Below are 21,312 nucleotides of genomic sequence, written 5' to 3'. Positions count from 1 at the left end.
TTTGTGAAATTAAATGCATCGAAAGTTACAGCATTTCTTTTGCCCCAGTTGCCTATCGTTCGAAATTATTACAATCACTACACCTTATAAAACAGAGTCCCCCGTCGCGTCTGTCTGTTTGTGTATTTGTATGTTCGCGATAAACTCAAAAACTATTGAACAGATTTTCATGCGGTTTTCACTTATCAATAGAGTGATTCTTGAGTAAGGTTTAGGTGTATAATTTTCAAACCGTCACTAATAAATAATTTGTATTTTTTAAGAGCCCATCAATGTGCACACTAGTGCCACTGCTAAATAATCGTGATTATTTAAATTTAACGAAATATATTTAAAAAAGGGGGCCGCTAATACGTACTGTATTTTGTATTTAAGTACCTTTTGAACCAGGGATGTTACGGAGCTCCGGTTCCGTTTCCGTTAAGGCGGAACTTCCGTTTGGTATTACACATCCGTTTCTGTTCCGGTTCCGTTATGTTTGAAACGGAAGTTATAACGGATGTCAATGCTTCGCACGGCGGCGGCGTACATCAAAAACGAACGGGTTCATACCAGTCATTCGCTCATCACCCCGCTTGCCACGTGCTACGCTAATTTGTTGTTTGTTTGTATACTTAATTTGTTTTATTCGTGTTATTAAAATCGGTTGTGTTCTGTTGTGTACTGACTACTGACTGTGTGTAGTGTGTGTGGTGAATGTTAGTGTGTAAAAAAAAAGCCGAATGAAGCCGAAATCAAGTTCGATTTGGAACTATTTTGATGAAGTTAGTGGGGACACGACTAAGTGTAAACTTTGTCTGAAGGTTTATTCTAGAAAGGGGAAAACGACTACATCGTTAAAAAGTCAGGCTCCGATTCTGGTTCCGGTTCCGTTTCCGTTTTCGGTTCCGTTTCCGTTTTCGGTTCCGTTAAACTAAATTGAAAACATCTGTTTCCGTTTTCGGTTCCGATAAAACCACATCCGTTACATCCCTGTTTTGAACCTACTCAAACTAGTTTTTATATTGCTGGATTCGTCAATCTATGCGTCCAAAGTTAAAACGGCCGTTTTTGTTTTGAGTTCCTAGATCGACGAATCCAACAACATAGATAAAAACTAGTCTGATGTATTCAAAAGGTACTTAAATACAAAATACAGTACGTAGCGGCCCCCTTTTTTAGATATCTTTCGTTAAATTTAAATATAATAATCACGATTATTTAGGTGGCACTAGTGTGCACGTTGATGGGCTCTTAAATTCGAAATAATTGGAACAATACCTGTCATTAAAAATCTGAATTTTAATAGAAATAGAATAATAGAAATTTACTAAAATAAACTTACTCAATGATATACATAAAATATGAAAAATGCTCTGTCAGTCAAAATTTTGTACCTACAGTATTTAGTTTGAATATTAACCTCTATGATAATGCAATGGAATTAGAATACTCGTAGATCCTAACACCACCTACTCTCGACTTTAAACTAGCATACGAAAGAAATAAATCAGTTGTGATAAAAACGTTTATTAATTACCAAGAACATCATTTACAAAATAGCAAATATTACATAGGATAAAAAGTTCTTCAGAGATATTGAAATATTTAAAACAGTTGTCACTAATATTTCCCTCTTGTAACTAACTCGTCCTAAACATTTCGGTATGTCTGGGTCTGAAGGCAGTCTTGTTAAAATTATTCAAACTTCAGGCCAGTCCCCTCCAAATGCTGCTCCGCCCACTGGTCGAACCTCCTCGAAAGATCATCAGACATGTAGTTCTTCCAGTCCCCAATCTCCCCTTTCCTGATGAATCTCAGCTTGGTTCCCTCTAAGTAGCTCTTGCCGAAGGATTTCTGGAGGATTGGCTCGAGGTTGACTGCGCGGTTGCTCTTCATGTTCTTGAAGGAGAGATGGTCGCACAGTTTATCCACCTGAAAAGATATGGTAGATTTTCAGATAAGATAGGGTTTTTTTTTAAATATTATAGGGTTTGTTATACAAATTGACTAAGCCACAAATTAATTAACCCCCGAAGTAAGCTCAAAAAGACTTATGTTGTGGTACTTGGAGAACGATATATATAATATTGTGCCGTGTCCTCTAGCTGTCACGGTCGACGTCGACAAATATTTTCTTTTTCTTCTTTTTTAATATCTTCAGTTAATTTATTCTTCTTCTTCTTCCTCGCGTTATCCCGGCATTTTGCCACGGCTCATGGGAGCCTGGGGTCCGCTTGACAACTAATCCCAAGAATTGACGTAGGTAGTTTTTACGTTCAGTTAATTTATTATACAATTTTATCGACATTAGCTGGCTTGCACTTAACTTATTTGTTCATTGGTCATCTTCGTTTGTCGTCCTGCCGACCAACTCCAAACCGTCAGTACTGTCAAGCAATAGATAGGTGTAAGAGATCAACGTACCTGGTCATTGGTCATGGTCTTCCCAAGGAAGTCAGCAGTCCTTCTGACCACGGAGGGTAAGTCATGCTTCATCTCTTCAAACTTGATGAACAGGACGTTAGGGTCGTTTCGGCGGGTCCAGAAGCCTGTGGAAGATTACAGAACAGATTTAATGTCATCATCATTTGCAGGAGCAGGCAAATTAAGTTACCAAATCAAGTTTCGTCAGCAATAATTATTACCTACTTAATGAATATTCTCAATTAGTGTCCGTCTACGCTAAATCTGCACCGACTTGAACAGAACACAGGAATGGAATGTCATTATAAACTGCATACTTTCCTATAAATTTGACATGAATGGTCGTAGCTATTGCCTCACTTTGTCATTGCTAAGGCATGCACAATTAGCTTGTTCTGTGTAAACAAATCGCGTAGGAGGAAAGGAAACTTAGAAACACACCTTTCCATAACCGCATATTGCAGCCATTCTCCCCTAACCATTTATTGCACAGCGATCGAGATAGATGGCATTGCAACTAAAATATAGAAAGCTCCTAACATATATGTGATCCTGGTACACGCGGAAGAGGAACTTGCCTCGAATTTATGTACTAGCACGTTGCCGGACATCCGTACTTATTCCGATTCCCCCCTAGTCTTGTCCTGCCCACCATATTCAGTGTAAGACATTGAAATATAAACCAAATCATTTAGAAAATAGGGTTGAGTTTTGTTTGTTCCGTTTTAAGTAAAACAATAGTTATTTACGATACAAGTGCGGAAAGTAGGAAATTGAACCAATCTGTTCTATGACTTTCTTCACAACCTTTTTTTTTTCTTTACAATTCTCTACTACAAATACTCTTACCTAGAATGTGGTTCCATACTGGTCCAAAGGGCGCGCGGTCGCGCATGAAAAGGTCGCAGAACTCCTCAAAGGTCCCCTTTAAGCCGTGTACTAGCGTGCAGTAGTGGTAGTAGGATACTACCATATCCTTAGGGTTGCGTGATGTGTAGATTACCTGGGAACACATAAAATATAAAGTATAGGTGCAAAAATACTGAGAAAAAGTTCTATTAAGTCCTATACTTGGTCAAGCAGATCTTGTCAGTAGAAAAAAGCGGCAAATTTGAAAAATGTAGGCGCGAAGGGTCTTTCTCTTCATCTTTGTAGTCTGTGATCGTCTCATAGAAAATTTGAATTTCGCGCCTTTTTCTACTGACAAGATTTGCTTGACCATCTATATGAAAAAAATACTGGTTTGAGAAAAAAAGTTCAGGTTAACGGTTAAGTCCTATGAAAAAAATACTGGTTGGTTTGAATGATTCTAAAAAGCGTGATCAATATAGGTCGTCTGAAAAAAAGATTACTAGTTCCACCTGTCGAACTAGCAAAGGTAGAACGAGTAACGGTAGGTCAAAAAAACGTGTTACTTTAATCAGGGTGAGATTAATTAATATTGCACTTTGTACACGTTTGGATTTGTTTTGTCTTGGCTATCTACTTTAAAACTTAGGTTGGCAATGTTACTTGATTGTCCACTCTACATTATATAAAAACAATAAGCATAGTCACAATCACACAAGCACAGCCTTATAATTCCTCGAAATTACACAAAACAAACATAACTCGGCCACAAATCGTTTCATAAACGTTGTTAGCAAACATTAGGAAGAGGAAGGCATTCAAGCTACGCTGCACCCAACCATCATTATGTACCGCATCAGCTGAGTGAAGTCGCAGCGCACGTTAGTAGAATCAAAGGAATTTGAAGCTTCTTTACAACAGTTACATTCTATTTTTAAAATTTGCGCGTGGTCGCGATAATTGTTGTTGTAATGTATAACGTATTCAAATCCCATTCAAATGTATAACGTAGCCACAATGTACTAAGCTTCAAGATCCTTTGACTAGTGAGGTGCGCGCCGACTCAAAACAGCTGATGTGCTGCGTGCGTTACTGAGTAATTCGCTGCAGGCAGATTTACGCATGATGAGTGTTTAGGCATTTGGTAATACATAATGTTGTTCGTTATGAGGACGATCAATCATTTGTGAAACATTCATTGGATAGATGTAGCACTATACTGCAGTATAAACAAGGTAAGTAATATATTTACATCTATGTAGATACTCTGTACTTTTACTCTTACTTATTTTATAACGTCTTCGTAAATATTGATATAACTTTACATAGATTTAAAAGGATTTTTTTATTAAAACGCTTAGAATGTCACTAGCTGTAGAGAGCTGTAGGTACTAACTGTATCCCCACATAACAAGGCCATACTCAATTATTTATTTGGAGTAAGCAAATTAGAATGTTTTTAAATTTCACAACAATATTAACGAAAAATGGAATGATTCTGTGAGCGTATTCAAGCTGTGTCAGATAGACGTTTTTAATGATCGAATGTATTTAATATGAATAAATAAGCCAAATACGGGCGGTACTCTCCAAGTTAAAAAGGCAACATGTTTACCTATGGCTACGCTTACCTATTGCGCGCATGGGAGATGCATTGCAAATTTCAATAACCACTCATTAATCATTTTAACAACTCGCGGTGTTTTGCGGTAATAAAATTATTTATTAACAGCCGTATTCATAAAAAGTTAGAGCATTGATCAACAGTTGCTGATAACCAGATGTCAAAAAACATGATTCATAAACGCTTATTAGCGCTAAACAGTTGATCATCTGTTTAGCAAAAGCTCGGAAAGTTATGGATCCGCGGACCCTTCTTTATCTGTTTATTAACGCTAGACGGCGGTCACAAAACAGCTGATTTTGATTGAATACGCTGATCATTCCTCGTTTAAGGATTTTTTATGAATACGGCTGTAAGTACATACCTTGGCTTTAGCCTGTCCGTCCTCGCGCTGAATGTCCACTGGCAGCAGATCCCAAGGCAGGTGACTGCGGATGTACCGAGGTCTCGCTAGCCGGTACTTCACTAGATCCACCGATGTGCCCTTTTAAAATAAATACAAAAATATTTTACACCACACACACAGCTCGGAAAGCTTTACTTTGCACTTCAAAAACTGATAGCAAAGTTGCATTTTATTCACATGTGATGTGAGGCAAAGAAAAATGCAAATTTTGAGTTGTTTTCCTATGTTTGCTGGTAGAATTGACTTTTAAATGATTATTTTGGATGATAAATATTTAATAACATTCATTTGGATTTGATTTTGTTTGATATTTTACATTTAATATTTAGTTTTAGGTTTAAAGATATTTATTCTCATAAAAGACATACAAGTCACTTACACGAGAACAGAGTTACAAAGTAAAAGTAATCTTATCTTAGTAATATTTGCTTCGGGTTGGTGTGGTGAAAAATGTTGTGTTTCACTCGGGGGCAAAGTTGTTAAACAACAATTTCGTGCTTTGAAACCCTCGCAACGCTCAAGATTCCATTTTTCAAACCACTCGCTACGCTCGTGGTTCACTTTTGGAATTTTTCGCTTACTCGGGTATCAATATTAGCACGAGCGGTTAAACAACAACTTTGCCCCTGAGTGAAACAAATAACTATTACAACTACAATCGGAAGTCGCAACTCGCATATATGCGCTGTTGGCGCTACCTTAAGATAAAATAAAATTAAACAATCAAAATAACTTAAAAGAAGCTTACCTTTACAGACTCGTCATGCCATTCCGAGTGTCCAGCCACCATGATGCATGATAGCTCTACCAGTGGGCAGCGAATCTAAACAAACAACATATTTAACAAATTCAAATTTTGTTTGGAGGCCAATGCAACTAAATAATTAATGAATAAACGAGCGAAAAATTAAGATGAGTGAATTTAAACTAGTGGCTTTGTGAGCTGAAGACTTACTTAGGGTCAAAACTCACGAAAGAAAGAGTCAACTTGCCTATTAAAACTGTACTGTGACGTGACATACGCGTTTGCGTTAAGAGTAATTTTGTACTGGATTTTAAGTTTCCAAAACGTCCCGCTTGGCGCGCTGTTCAAAATCCCAGACAAAAATAGACATGACGCAAACGCGAACGCTCATCACTCTATCCTATCGAATGAACACTAGGGGTTTTGAATACCTAAACGTACGCCATTTCCAAAAAAAATTCAAACACTGAATCGACAAAGAAAAACATTGTATTACGAGTAATTATCAAGAAATCACGAGAATCAGTTGAATAATTTGACCTGCGGCGTTAGCATGGTCGTATTTTTATCTCTTGTCACCATGCCTGTCACGTTCTAACAAGTATGTAAGTGTGAAAGTGATGGGCCTAGTGACAGGCGATATAAATGGAACCATGCTGCGCCATGGACCATAAGAAATAATTTTTCAGCCAAGCTAAAACGAAAACGCTTCCCATTCGCTCGCTCAATTAAAATGTTGCAATGGCATGTTTATATCGTCTGTATTTGAATCGCAGTAAAGCCAAAGTCTGTAAAACTAACAAGCCTAATAACGATCAACATTGAACCTTATACCAACTCCAAAAGGTTCACCAACCATCACTTCAATGCGCTTTTAGTACATTCGCAGCATCCACAAACCGAGACCGATTATTTGAGACCGATCTGTGAAACAGTACAGACGTTCCGTTGAGAATTCATCTCGTATCCGTAGCACCCTTGGAGCTTTAGAGACAATTCCCCTTCCGCGTGTACTAGGGCAGCATGAAACTGAGGAAATCCATTTTCAGATCTTTCATTCCCAAGACTGAACCAGCGCATCATCTTGAAACCAGTATAAAGTAGCTCCAGCGACCTACCGCGGCCCATTTCTCGAATGGTATTAGTCTAATATTATTACTGTGTTGTCATGACAACCCATACAATTTGACAGTTTGTGGACTAATAATATTAGTCTAATATTGTTCGAGAAATGGGCCCCTGGTCTATAGTCCAATAGACTAATATTGTTTGAGAAATGGGCCACTGTACGTAGTCCAATATACACGGTGGCCAAAAAATAACTGCATGCATTCCCGTTGCCAAGGAGGTTTTGGGATTATACTGAGCAACTTTTATTATGGAACCAACCCGAAATCACGAAAAAAAAAATTACCCTCCCAATAGATAAAAAATTACCCTCCCTAGAAAATCGACCAGCCAAAATGTATGAAATGACCAAAATATTTTCTTCGCGATTTCGGGGTTGGTCCCATAGTAAAAGTTGCTCAGTATAATCCTAAAACCTCCGTGGCAATGGGAATACACTTATTTTTTGGCCATCCTGTATACTGGAAAAATATCAGTCTAAGTCGAAACCAAGAGGAAGATTCGAATTTTATAATCTGGTTATGAAACGGTAATGGATATGATCTGTCAGCTACAAACAGGGATATTTCTTATGAAATTTTAATAGATTATATTCATATCCAATTATCCATAACCGTTTCATGGAAAGAAATAGCTAGGTATCTAAATACCCTATAAATATAGGTCTGAGACAGACAGGTTACGATGTAGAAAATGCACTGGACAACACTAAACTTGACTCGCCTATACGTTCACAGGGAAACTACCCCTCATCCCGTCTCGTTCTATCGCATTGAAACGCCATTATAGTAAAACTTTCTCTTTCATTTCGATTTAATAGTACTTTCAGTTATAGATAGACTAGATTGCACATGCGTACTTAATAGCCGCAAAATGCCATCTAGTGCGGCTTTCTGGACTCTCGTATTTGGGTCACAGATTGTTCCTTCGTTTTCTGCGCTCCTGGTAAACGCGGAAGCAAAATGCCGCCATGAGCTGGAAAGTACCGGTTCACCGGTTCGGAAGCTTGCTTCGTTTCCGGACCGGTTATTTTCATTTTCCTCGCTAACATTATAACCGGTGTTTTTCAGCCCCTATTAGGCCCCCTAGCCATATTTTGCAAGGGGAATATTAATATTATAGTTGAGTTGAGAGTTGGGAGCCCATACATTAAAACATTAAAAGTACCCATGGTATAATAATATACTCCGCCTGGTACTCCATTCCGAGATTCGCGTATGACCTAACTGACACGCGCCTACGTCATCATGCTGTTTACAGGTTCTCAAACTTTGAAATGTGGGAGAATTTTAACCAACGGTGAAAATTATTTTAACGGCATTAATTTTAAGTTATTCATGTAGAAACATAGTAAAATAAAACAAATCTAATGTATTAAATTAAACTTTATTTATCTATACAAGACAAACGTTTGAAAAACTAATTCACAGTTAATCAATAAACGGTGTTCGACACTTTAAGCAATTTTCGTTTTAATTTCTTAGGGGGGCTGCTTGTGTTAACAAGCAAACATAGAACATAAAATTTTATCATTAATAGTAATTATTGTCGATAATTACGTATACATACCATTTTTACATATTGTTTTCAGTCCACAATAGCGAAGCCATTCATTGGCTACGGATTCATTATTCGGAAACGTATAAAATCTGATTATACTGCCCTTTTTACTCCTACTCTTACAGTTCCGAATAGAACAGCCAACCATTTTCGTAACAAAACATTAATTACCAAGCTTACGACGTGAAAAGTTTGGAAAACTCTGCGACTGCTGACACTGAGCGAGAAGGAAATAACAATTAACACGCGTTCGACAAGGATGACGGTCAGGGCATGAAGTTATCTAGATCCGAATTGTCAAATGTCCTCAGCGCTATCCTGTGTTGCCAGTAGTATAAACAGAATTACCCGAAAGTCTGAAATTTCTTTCGTGAATCGGAAGATATTGCTAACGAGTAATTAAAAATGACGTGTTATTGTAAAATTTAAGCTAAAATACATATAAATGAAAATTATAAAATTATAAAGAAATATTTTAACTTATTAACCATAGGTATAATGTACCCATGTAACATGTTATGTTGAAATAAAGTGGCAATGTTATTGTGACGTAATCGCGTGTCACTCTGGGAATGGAAGACCATGTTTTATTAGACCATGAAAAGTACCCAATTGCAGTTTGGTATACAAAATCTTAATTCAAGAATTACAGTCGACGAGTAGAAAAATATGTTTAAGTCATGTTTGACTTTGGGAACAAACGCGAAATCGGGAAAAAAAACAGACCTATCAATAAAATCATTAAAATCATAATGATCAGTTAATTGGGAATATTACGAGTAAAGTAGGCCACTAGGTTCAGTAAATTTATGTTGATAAAACTTACCTGTTGCAAAGATTTGGCTCCCTCGTAATCCAGGTCATGGCCTATGAGCCAGACCATTTCTTGGCACCATGTGGAGCCTGCACAAATGAAATAATACTATCAAAACGTTATCAATAATCAAAGCACCATTAGAACTTGTTATGAGACTTTAAAGAACTGTGACCTTCATTGATGGAAATCGATTAAAATCTGGTTATTTAGGTACTTGTAAATATTGATTTAAAAAATGTAATTATTCGTATTCGTTTGTACAAAAAAAATACCATGATGGAAACAATTGAACCACCAGGCGTAGTGAGTTCGTGATATGCAATATTGAGCGTTATGAGGGTTTCGCAATTTTTTTCACCACACCAACAAAAGGAAAATTCTAACTGTAAAACATTACAAATTTAAATAAAAAGTGGAAAAATTACTCGCAGACGTTTCTGCTTGTTAAAAATTAAAAAAATTACATAATCCAAATGAACGCTATTAAATATTTATCATTCAAAATTAACTCAAAATTTGCATCAAATTAGGTACCTACTTCGCCAGTTTTGTGCATAAAATGCAACTTTCTCATCAGATTTTGAAAAATAAAGAGACCTGGTGTTCGAAAATAAGTACCTATTTGTTTTCCCTCTTGTTGACAAAGTTGTTGTTTACCTCTCGTGCTTGAATTGAAATTAGAACAAGTAAATTATTCTAAAAGTGGAATCTTGAGGGTTGCAAGGAGTTCAACGAGAAGTGAACAAACATTGCTGTCAATTGAAAACTCTTATGTGTGCTTAAATTATGTCTTAGACTTACCAGTTCGAGGGTACGAGCACATCCAAACATCATTCTCCAGCACCCCCATATCCAAAATATCCTGCCCAATCGTCATATAATCCGCCGGCAGAATCACCCTCCCCGGATTAATCTCCACCATACAATCCTTCTTCTCAAACATCCTATCGAGTAACTCCCCCGTTTGTTCATCCAGCTTCGAAAAGGTCAAGTTCGGTTTGACCCTCATATTTCAAATTTGGAATTACAAATGTAACTGAACATTCGATTTTCGAACGTCCGTTCCGAACGTTACGCGGAAGCGGTGTGGTCGCGTGCAGCGCGTTCTGCTACCACTCTCACTACTTTCCAATAGGATGGAATACCGAAATAGGTAAAGGCATGGATACACAAGATGTGCAAATAAAAAGTGGTTAGAAAATGATAGGCGTTTAAAAAAAGGAAGAGTCAAATCTTACATTAGCTATACGACGATCTAAGCCAAGAAAATGTATCTACTGTAGGTAATAAGAAATAGTTTACTGCGCAAGTGTGATCAAAAAAACATATTTTCACCACACCAGCTCGGAAAGGCTTACTTTGCACTTCAAAAACGAATAGCAAAGTTGCACTTTGCTATCAGTATTTCACATGTGAGGCAAAGTAATCAAATGCAAATTTTGAGTTGTTTTCTTATGTTTGCTGGTAGAATTGACTTTTAAATGATTATTTTGGATGATCAATATTTAATAACATTCGTTTGAATTTGATTTGGTTTGATTTTGTTTGATATTATACATTTAATATTTGCTTCGGGTTGGTGTGGTGAAACATTTTGTGTTTCACTCGGGGGCAAATTTTGTTTAACCCTCGTGCTTTGAAACCCTCGCAACGTTCGAGATTCCATTTTTCGAACCACTCGCTATGCTCGTGGTTAAATTTTGGAATCTTTCGCTTGCTCGGGTATCAATATTAGCACGAGCGGTTAAACAACAACTTTGCCCCCTTGTAAAACAAATAACTATTTTTGTACACATGAAAATGTCCCGGCCTCTTGGGATGTACTTTAATTTAGTAAACGATATGACGAACACGCCATTTTCTTTGGATATGGATCATGTATTTATGGGGCATCCAACATGGTTTTGGTCTTACAATGATATTTGTTCCTTTTATCCATTTTAGCAAGGAAACGACTTCCAATTTATTTCACAGATTTAACTAGGTTCGATTCCCAGTTGAATCTGAGGGTTTCATTTATATTTTTTGTAAATGTTCGTAAATCCTTTAAGATTGACATATCGGTTCACCTCATAGGGACGTAAATTTCAAGTTTATAATTTCCCCTTACGGCCCCATAAATGATATTTTCCCCGCTAGACCTCTAACCTGCAGTCTGATGCACTTGCATCACAAGTAATAACAGGTTTGGCGGGTAAATAGCAACTGCAGTGCTGCTTTCTTCCTGACCGCTTTCGGTTTCTAGTAGGCGAGCGACTGCTAGCGAGTTTATGTCTAAACTAGTAAAAATATTACATATACAAGCCTACGTCATCATGCGACAGCGCTATATGATAATATGCGATAGCGCTACATATAGCGGCCATGTTATTGTGACGTAGGCCTGTGTCACTCTGGGAAGAGAAGACCATGTTTTAGTAGTCTATGGGTAATAGTAGTTTTATGTGAGTGATTATATGTGACTACAACTCATCCCCCCCGCTAGCCGTTTTCGGCTACAGCGACTGCTTTTCTACCGCTGAGAGCGTCGCTGGTGCGCTCTCAGGTGACTGACGTAGCCAATCATGCAGCAAATGTGCGGCCGCACTCGCTGCATGTCAGCACCCCTCCGACGTAATTATACGTGATGGGTGATGGCCACAGGTGTTCTGGCCTTTAGCTCGTCACGCTTAGCGACGAGCTCCGTGCGTCGCCTGCGGCTTTAAGTTCACGCACCTGCGTCTGCACAATATGCCTCCACAGTGGACGGTCACCAGCTAGTGTTTCCCATGTTGTTGGCTCTATATATGAGCTCTTTTCATATGCCGCTTCAACACATCTTTGATCATACTACAAGATAATGAATGGCAGAGTAGCAGATTTTCAGCTAGTTTCATAAAAACATCAAGCAGAGTTTTAATGCCTAATTTTGTACAGTCATATACACTGCTTTATCTACACATACCTATTATACATAAGTTCTCTAAATATGATGTGTTCAGAAACGGTTTTTGGACGCATCATAGAGGATTTATGATAGGTATGTGTGTAGCTGTAGGTAGATAAATTAATATTTCTACATTAAACTACACAACAGACTGATACGAAAGTAAGTAAGTACCTAAAAGTAGTGATTTCATAATATTGATAACATACTGGCTTCTGCCGGCGACTTCGTCTTGGTAAAATGATGATTTCCGTGATAACTCTGCATCTTTAGGTAAGTATTTAAATAAAAGTAAACAAATAATTTGTATATTTTCGGGTAGTTATAACATTTATTGGTTAACCAACCAAATACAAAACCGCCTGGATCAGCCACTGAACGAACAGACTTTAACCTACATTATTTGATCATGTAATGTTTTCATCTACCCTCAACTGGCTTAAGGAGCCATTTGAGGGTAGATTTTGTTTACGTTTATTTAAATAGGTACCTAAAGATACAGACATAGGTCCTTCCACGGGGCTCGAACTAAATCCTAAACAAAAATAAAAAAGTTATTACAGTGGCGCCCAACCTTTTATGCATTACAAGTGCGGTGCGTTATGTCATGTTGCAGTTTAGCGCATCTGCGCAAGCGCAACTTGCACAACATTCCTATTCCATTTTAAAAGAAGCCTTAATGTGTGTAGACTTCTTTTTAAATGGAATAGGAATGGAATATAATAAGTTTTAGAATGTTAAAAACTTTACTTTTTACCCGTGTCTTAATATTTACCACATCTGACGCAGACGCTAACGTAAAAAACGCCAATTCGTGGTAGCCGTGCTGGTAAATGATTATGTAGTACTTACCGTTAGTTACACTAGAAAGAACGGGGGTGAGGTGACGACAACATTATTTACATCAAAGTACTACCTAACATTAACAAGTAAACATAAAGACTGTCAATGTGGGGAAATGAATGATATAAATAATGACGAGCAAAAGAGAAGAGATGATGAGAGAAGTGAAGATAAAGACAAGCGAATGATAAATGTGTCGTGTTTCTCCGTTTGCAGACCCGTATATTTTTGAGTTTAATCTGTCGCGAGTACTTACTACTAAATATAGTAGTAAGTACTCGCGACAGATTAAACTCAAAAATATACGGGTCGCTATTAGTCGCTTAGTAAAGCGACTTCTAGCCGAAGGCGATATTTCGGCGGTTCCGTGGGAATCTGCCGAATCCTACACCAGAGCAGGTGACGATGACGCCGCAACAGAAAACTGCGTCACGAAAATGATTTTTTAGTATTTAAAATTTTTATGATTGTTGTTTATTAGTGTAGTTTTAGTATTGTTGTTGTATATGCTAGTTTGTAAGGTATGTAATATCTATGGGCCTTAGTAGCCTGAAAAATAAATGCTTTGATTGATTGATTAAGTATAGCTAAGTTTGCACAAGCGCGACAGGTTTCGGAGAGCCTTACCTAGGTCTCAATTTTCAAACACTGCATCAACTGCATGAGCAGTGGTCACGATAGCCGCGCGCCGCGTATATTTGATCGCTGCTTAAAGCATACCATACCACCACCATACCATCATCATCATTATCATGTAAGCGATCTGAGAGTTAAATCAGTGACTTGGCGAGTTGGCAGTGTCGTCAAACAGGAAGACAACTACAGGATTACCGCTGCAGCGATGATGCGGGCGGTATTCGGTCAGTGGGAAACCGGGTATCTGACTGTGCCAGATAGTCTGCCAATGCCAATAGGAAGAGATGGCGGGAAATCGTGCGAAGAGCTGTGTCCGCCTCTACCTACTCCCAAGTAGCACAGATAGCTCTATAACTACTCACTTTTAGTTCTATCTAACGCTCTGTGCGTATTAAGACACTTATAAGAGCACACTCGTGGTCCTACAGCTGTATAATAGATCTCAGTGATATTTATATAGCTTAGGGCTGATTAAAAGCTGCATTACGGCTCTGAAAACTACCATTAATACGCAAAGAGTGATATAAATGTATATTTGCTACGACCCTATACAGCTTTAAGGGTTATCAAATGCTTTAATCGTTATAAGGTCTGTTTAGTGGATCAAATTACGCCATGTGCTGTATAAGGAGGTAATTGTGGACTTTTATTACGTTGACTTATTAAGGGAGCACAAGTGAACTATTATGAAGCTAATAGACGTATAATGGAACACATGTGGCACATAATACAGCTTGTCGCTTAACATGTTTACCGCTAAGCAGCTTTTATTACACTGACTTTTAAGGGAGCACGAGTGAACTAATATGAAGCCAATAGACGTATAATGGAACACATGTGGCGCATAATACAGCTTATCGCTGAACGTGTTTACCGCTAAGCAGCTTTTATTACGCTGACTTTTTAAGGAAGCACGACTGAACGATTATGAAGGCAATAGACTTATAATGGAACACATGTGGCGCATAATACAGCTTATCGCTGAACATGTTTACCGCTTAGCAGCTTTTATTACGCTGACTTTTAAGGGAGTACGAGTGAACTAATATGAAGCCAATAGACGTATATATGGAACACATGGGGCGCATAATACAGCTTATAGCTGAACACGTTTACCGCTAAGCAGCTTTTATTATTCTGACTTTTTGAGGAAGCACGAATGAACTATTATGAAGTCAATAGACGTATAATGGAACACATGGGGCGCATAATACAGCTTATCGCTGAACATGTTTACCGCTAAAGCAGCTTTTATTTCGCTGACTTATTATAAGGGAGAACGAGTGAACTATTATGAAACCAATAGACGTATAATCGAACACATGTGGCGCATAATACGGCTTAGCGCTGAACATGTTTACCGCTAAGCAGCCTATTATACTACCATTGGGACTGTCTGCATAGCGGCTGTTAAAACGTTCACAAGATGCCTTTTAACTGTTTAGAGGTTCACTAGTGTATCGAAATAACGACTTGGACTTTATAGTGGTTCACTTAAGTATCTTTATCAGATATATAACAGTCGTATATGCTGCATATAAGAATTTTAACGGTTCACGTTGCTTTTTAACATTGACCGCCATTTTATTGTATTATAACCTACAAAATTGAAATTGCTTTTCCAACTTTTAAGGGTAACAATAAGGTTTTGTGCCTGAGTTCTTAACCTAAATCATTAGTTTAGTACTTCCTATAACGTATTATTAACTTTTTATCTCATAATTCTGTCCGAACCACTGAAATAGTTTTTACACATAGCTTATTTATATCATTCATTTAAATAAATACTGATTATTTTCGTGGCGCACTGAAATTTTCTTAGATAATGTATATATATAATGTCAATAAACTTGCATTCCCAAACATCTTTCTCGCATTAATATATAAAAGATCATGTACAAACATTTAACTAAACACTTTAACAAAATGACTTATGGTGTCGTTGCGCTTAACGTTTTTGCTTCAATATAAATATGTTCACCTCTGCGTTCGTCGTCACTATACTAAATATAATAGCTGATTTTTAAAGCAGAGGTGTAAAAGTATGTTATTAATTATCTTTTATTCAGCCCAACGTCAATCTTTCCCGGTATTAGGGCGCACATGTGACATATTAGCTGAATATAGGGTAACTGGTGGTCTCTTACCCAGTCAATATACACCTCTTATAATTCCTGTTACCCCTTATAATTCCGTTAAATTGCTGCTACAACGCTCTTAAGTAGCTATGTGAACTTAAGGCTGCCTAATTTGTGCCCATTTAAGAGTTATAAAAGCTGAAAAGACGCTTATACAGCTCTTATGCAGCTTTTATATTCCAGCTTCAAGCGTATTCGTACTTCATTATGCGGCTGCTATACAGCTAATCTGTGCTACTTGGGCTGTCGATGCGGACGCCTCAACGAGACCACGACCGCTCTGTAAAGAGCGATACAACAGAGAAGAAGATCTCTGTCGATTTCCTTTAAAAATTGTCTATGAACCACTAAATGTAACTTTTGAATGAATTTACAGTCTTTATTATACATTTGTCTATATATATACCTACTTGTTTTTGCCTTACGCCTTTAGTAAAGCAAGTCTGGGCACATACAAAGTGTGTTAGGCTTGTTGATTCGATACGCTCCTTTTAGCGGACTAAATGCGGACACCTAATGCTGTAAATATTAGAACTTACAATGTATTTACTTTTTATGTTGCTGGTTTATGTAGTACCTACACTAGCGTGTGATGTAGGTAGGTACCTATACATATATGTTTCATAATTTCATTGCTTTTGGTAATTAGCGACCAGCTATATATATCACCCTTCCACACCTTTATTACTATTAGGCAATAGAATAGGTGTATATATGTTTCCTTATCTCATTGCTTTTGGTAATTAGCGACCAGCTATCACCCTTCCACACCTTTCTTACTATTAGGCAAGAGAATAGGTGTATATATGTTTCTTAATCTCATTGCTTTTGATAATTAGCGACCAGCTATCACCCTTCCACACCTTTCTTACTATTAGGCAATAGAATAGGTATACCTACAATGAAAAAAAAACAAGCAAACTGCAAGTCGAAATAAAATAAATGGAAATAAATTTTAAAATAAAGCTAAAGTACTGGTTTAAACTGTCACCATTTTAACTCATTATTAGTTAGCAAAACGGGACTTAATCTCGTATGATTAAGTTTTTAAATTTACCTCCGACGTTTCGAGGATGGCGTTGTCCCCGTGGTCGCGGAGCAAAGAATTCGCGGAGTCTTCTCCGAGCTAAATAAAGCACGAAGCTTAAGTAAAAATAAGATTAAAGTAAGTAATACCCAATACCTACCGACAAAGATAAACATACAAACAACGTGTAAAATTAATGGACCGTGACGTCAACACATGCAAATTCATTTACCTATTGAGCGTATTGACCTTACTACGAACTACCAAAACTTTGGCGCTGGAAAAGTCGCTTCCATCAATCAGACAGCCTTTAAAAACTACGTGACAAAATTAGTTCCATTTTTAGCCACCCGCAAATAAACGTTTGTCAGTTTAGCCCTTGCGCTTTGCACCCTCTCCCTCATTCACTCGCACTTCCGCTTTCCCGAACGATATTGAACGAACTAAAATAAACGTCACTTTCGACAAAGTAAAAGTTCATTCACTTCAGCTGCATGTTTTGACCAAAACCCACTCCAAAACCCAACGAATAATATGTCGAAAATGACCAACGTAAATTCAAGTTTGGCTTACGAAATATTGTTGTACTTGAATAATTTCTATTTAGGCATGTTTTTCGTGTGTGAAGTGGCCATTGGGATTTTGAAAGCGATAAATGTGTCGTACCCGGAGAACGCATTGCTAACTGAAACTGGTATTTTCGGCGCCTTATGTGTTATCGAGGCTTTTCGCATATTTTTAGGACAGAGAGGAAACTTGTCTAGTAAAAGTAAGTAGGCGCTTGAATTTTTTAACCAGGCCAAGTCCATGGAGAAAACCGATAATGACGTCACCCACTCGCAAAATATGAATTTATCGTCGCCTGAAACACTTAACTTTGCCAATATTATTATTTGTTTCAGAGGTTCCTGTGTTCTTTTCAGTCCTACTCACAATACCCTCAGCAGTAGGTGTCTGCTACTTCCTCATCTACCAAACCTACATTATAAGGTTGGAATACATCTGGTGCGCCGTAATGCTCATGTTCCACGCCCTGGAGATGGCCTTCGCTATTCTCTTCATGTTCACTGTGTGCAAAAACCAGCAGTATGATTAGAATAAGTTTCAAAGTACCTCAGTGCCAAAGAGATACTAAATAATGCCAAAAGCTGACTGAAAAACTATAACATTCCAATTTTAAAGCAGTGTTGTTAATAATGTTGTCTCTTATACAAGTGATTTAGGTAAGAGTCATTTAAAGGGAAGTTGTTTGTAAGATATATTTAGGTGAAAGTAGTTAGGTAACATATTTGCTTTAAAGCCTAAGTATTACTTGGTATTACGTAGTTTATATTTAAGTGTTTGTTGTTTGAAGCTTACTAGTTGTTAAAAAATACAGTCATGTAGCCTTACATTTTTGTCATAAAATGATATTAACTCAATGCACAGATTTGTATCCGAATGATGTAATAGCTTTGTATACCACAAATATATAATAGAGACCAACATAAATATACCATTTGTACATTTTTACTTACATAAATTATTGATCAATCCAAATGAGAGGTTACAGCCGAAAATATAGTTAATTCTCAAATGAACTATTCAATTTTTATATATTAAATTCTAGTCTCAAAATTAATTTATTTTATGTACTGACCTGAATTTAAATGTGTTTATTGGTGCAGTTGATTAGATATTTTAGGTGACTGTCAGCTTCATAAGAAATTAAAACTATTGGACCATGTTATAATAAAATTACTACAGATTTGACAAATACTGGGACGTCTGGGACACAGTATTAAAATGTTTAGCTATGTTGTAGAATGAGTACATTAATACAATTATTTACACAATGTAATAACTGCCTAATATAAATAAATAAAGGAAATTCATACTTAAACTTTTATTCTAAACTTTCTACACTATATTTACAATAACTATTCTGTGGGCGGGGTGATGTGTTCCGGTAGCTTCTGACATTCAACTTTAGTGACTTTCAAAGCGCAACCTTCTGGAAGATTCCTTTCAATGTATTCCAGGTAGGTGTCGCAGGTGGAGCCAGTGAGCCTCTGTAGATGGATGAACCTAAAGTATGTCCGGATCTCATACTGAACTCTGTGCTTTTTGTAGATGTGAACACATCTGAGGAGGGTATGCCTCTCCTTTTCAGCTTTTCTGGGTGCAAAGCTGCAAAAAATACTCTGATTTAACTAAATTAGTTATACATGTTTACTAAGTGACCATTCACTTTAGAATTGAATGATAGAAATATTCTGTACTACTTCACTAAAAGAATGAGTTGACTTTTCTTATAAATGCTTCAAACCGAGAGCATTATAAGCAGTACATATTAGCGGCACTCTCAAGAAATCTTAATAAAGATATTAACACTTTCGCAACCAGGCAAAATTTCAAACAATACCGCAGAAACCGACAGTACTCGCTAGTCGGGCAACGACGTGCAACTCAATGCCGCACGCCGCGAACCCGCTAGTCAGGCAAGCGGCGGACGCTCAGGGCTTTGCCAAGTAACTTTCGTATAAGTACGTGGATAAAATTAAATCTGCTGTCTCATCTGTTTAGGCTCCCCGTTTTGTTCTTCTCCTAATTCTAACTCCTATTGATACATACCCGTGTATGCAATTTCACGTAACCAACTAATAAGAATTTTTATATTGTAATCGCATTAGGTAAAGTAAATAAAAATACAAAGTGAAGTAATAAAATATAATAATCAACTGTACCAACTTTTCGACCACATAATAATCAGAAGACTTACAATTTTTTCTGTTAGTGGCAGTGGCAGCCCTGAGGTAGTGAAGATGCAATGCTTGCCCGCCTGTCGGGCACTTCGGCGTCGCGTGTAGGTTTATAGCTCTTGCCCGACTAGCGGGTATGCCGGCATCTGAGTAAAGTTTACGAGTGCCCGAGAGTCGGGTACGCGGTGTCGAATGTGTTAACATACTGAAGGAAGTTAAGACTATACTCTGTATCTTTAGGTATTTAAATAAAAGTAAACAAAATCTACTCCCAAATGGCTCCTTAGGCCAGTTGAGGGTAGATGAAAACATTACATGATATAAATAATGTAGGCCAAAGTCAGGTCATTCAGTGACAGATCCAGGCGGTTTTGGTTAACCGATAAATTTTATAACTACCCGAAAAATTACAATTTGTTTGTTTACTTTTATTTAAATACCTAAAGATACAGACTAATTTTAAACAATAAAATCACAAGAATAATATATAAAATAATAAATCACAAACCTTTTCGTCACCTCAATCCCCAAATGCGACGCGGCAGCCACACAAAACCAGGAGTAACTGAGCAGCACAGCAGGATCTATGCCTCTCATTTCCAACTCAACTTTTTTATACAACTTATCCAGCTCCACTGTGCTAGGGATGTCCTGAATTGTCTTTGGTACTGGAGAGGGTGTGACAGTGGAAAGAGGTCGAAGAGCTGCATAATTTGTGGCTATGGTGCTCCTAATCAGCGGTGAGGTCTTCCAAATACCCTGAAATCGATTTTTTGTATTAAACTGTTTTAATGCTAGATTTCTGATGATACTACATGAGAAACTTTATGTTAAGACTCTGATTATTTGTAACGGTTGTGCATAAAATAATATTTTTAAGTAAAAACTAAAATGAAAACAAATTTGAGGTTATAACTTATTTACCTTTAATACGTTCATTTTTAATTATACGAGATGCTTTTACGACTAAATACAATATAGATAATATTTTTGATGTAACGAGTCGTTAAATATCTTAATAACAAAAATATAATTGGGTCTCGGGGCCCAAAATGCCCAAATCAGACCCACCACTTATGATTATGACATTGACACTTGACAGCTGTCAATGAGGAGAACCCGATGCAGATTACAGTGTTACCATTGCAAGATTTGATTTGTTAAATAAGGCTACGACTACATCAGTAAATATCTATTACTGGCATAAGATGTTAAAGATTTACTGGAGATAGCATGAAATAAAAATCTTGGGGGATGTTTTTCACGTATGTATTGATGTTTTGTCTTATTACGTATTGTGATTCTCTTGAAATTAGACTTTTACGGCTGCTGTCTTGAAAGTAGCTACAAAAAACTTTCAAGAGTACTAAATACTCGTTATTAGCGTGACATTATTCAGGTATAAAATCCCTGTTTAAACTCTTTAAATTCTGTGCACTATAGTAACCTAATGTAGGAATTTGGTA

General features: G+C 37.2%; 3 protein-coding genes across 3 annotated transcripts; 1 reads left to right on the top strand and 2 right to left on the bottom strand.

Annotated features, from left to right (window-relative positions):
• Window positions 1–1,627: 1,627 nt before the first annotated feature.
• LOC134801285 (luciferin sulfotransferase) lies at window positions 1,628–10,716 on the bottom strand. Its single transcript, XM_063773824.1, has 7 exons — window positions 10,337–10,716; window positions 9,545–9,621; window positions 6,034–6,108; window positions 5,244–5,363; window positions 3,256–3,409; window positions 2,407–2,531; window positions 1,628–1,914 (listed from the first exon to the last, which is right to left on the bottom strand). The coding sequence occupies exons 1-7, from the start codon at window positions 10,542–10,544 to the stop codon at window positions 1,678–1,680; spliced, it is 996 nt and encodes a 331-aa protein (XP_063629894.1). The 5' UTR covers window positions 10,545–10,716; the 3' UTR covers window positions 1,628–1,677.
• Window positions 10,717–17,637: 6,921 nt separating this feature from the next.
• Window positions 17,638–18,291, top strand: LOC134801203 (transmembrane protein 216-like). The gene is made up of 2 exons (XM_063773737.1): window positions 17,638–17,874; window positions 18,008–18,291. Exons 1-2 carry the CDS (start codon window positions 17,640–17,642, stop codon window positions 18,199–18,201), a joined length of 429 nt encoding a protein of 142 aa, XP_063629807.1. The 5' UTR covers window positions 17,638–17,639; the 3' UTR covers window positions 18,202–18,291.
• Window positions 18,292–18,975: 684 nt separating this feature from the next.
• On the bottom strand, window positions 18,976–20,930 carry LOC134801286 (small ribosomal subunit protein uS10m). The gene is made up of 3 exons (XM_063773825.1): window positions 20,771–20,930; window positions 20,355–20,605; window positions 18,976–19,274 (listed from the first exon to the last, which is right to left on the bottom strand). The coding sequence occupies exons 1-3, from the start codon at window positions 20,783–20,785 to the stop codon at window positions 19,025–19,027; spliced, it is 516 nt and encodes a 171-aa protein (XP_063629895.1). The 5' UTR covers window positions 20,786–20,930; the 3' UTR covers window positions 18,976–19,024.
• Window positions 20,931–21,312: the final 382 nt, after the last annotated feature.

This window comes from Cydia splendana, chromosome 21 (assembly GCF_910591565.1).
Source record: "Cydia splendana chromosome 21, ilCydSple1.2, whole genome shotgun sequence".
NCBI lineage: Eukaryota > Metazoa > Arthropoda > Insecta > Lepidoptera > Tortricidae > Cydia > Cydia splendana.
The sequence above is the reverse complement of the archived record's forward strand: the minus strand, read 5'-3'. Positions and strand labels throughout refer to the sequence as shown.

What these genes read in the sequence shown, in the direction of transcription:
- LOC134801285 (XM_063773824.1), bottom strand. Translation starts at nt 10,544, where the DNA reads ATGAGGGTCAAACCGAACTTGACCTTTTCGAAGCTGGATGAACAAACG. An exon ending in GTGCTCGTACCCTCGAACTG is followed by an intron (nt 9,622 to 10,336) that starts GTAAGTCTAAGA and finishes TCATTTGTGCAG; the next exon opens with GCTCCACATGGTGCCAAGAA. An exon ending in AGTATGGAACCACATTCTAG is followed by an intron (nt 2,532 to 3,255) that starts GTAAGAGTATTT and finishes AATCTTCCACAG; the next exon opens with GCTTCTGGACCCGCCGAAAC.
- LOC134801286 (XM_063773825.1), bottom strand. An exon ending in GGGATTGAGGTGACGAAAAG is followed by an intron (nt 19,275 to 20,354) that starts GTTTGTGATTTA and finishes TATTTTTTGCAG; the next exon opens with CTTTGCACCCAGAAAAGCTG.
- LOC134801203 (XM_063773737.1), top strand. Translation starts at nt 17,640, where the DNA reads ATGTCGAAAATGACCAACGTAAATTCAAGTTTGGCTTACGAAATATTG. An exon ending in AGGAAACTTGTCTAGTAAAA is followed by an intron (nt 17,875 to 18,007) that starts GTAAGTAGGCGC and finishes TATTTGTTTCAG; the next exon opens with AGGTTCCTGTGTTCTTTTCA.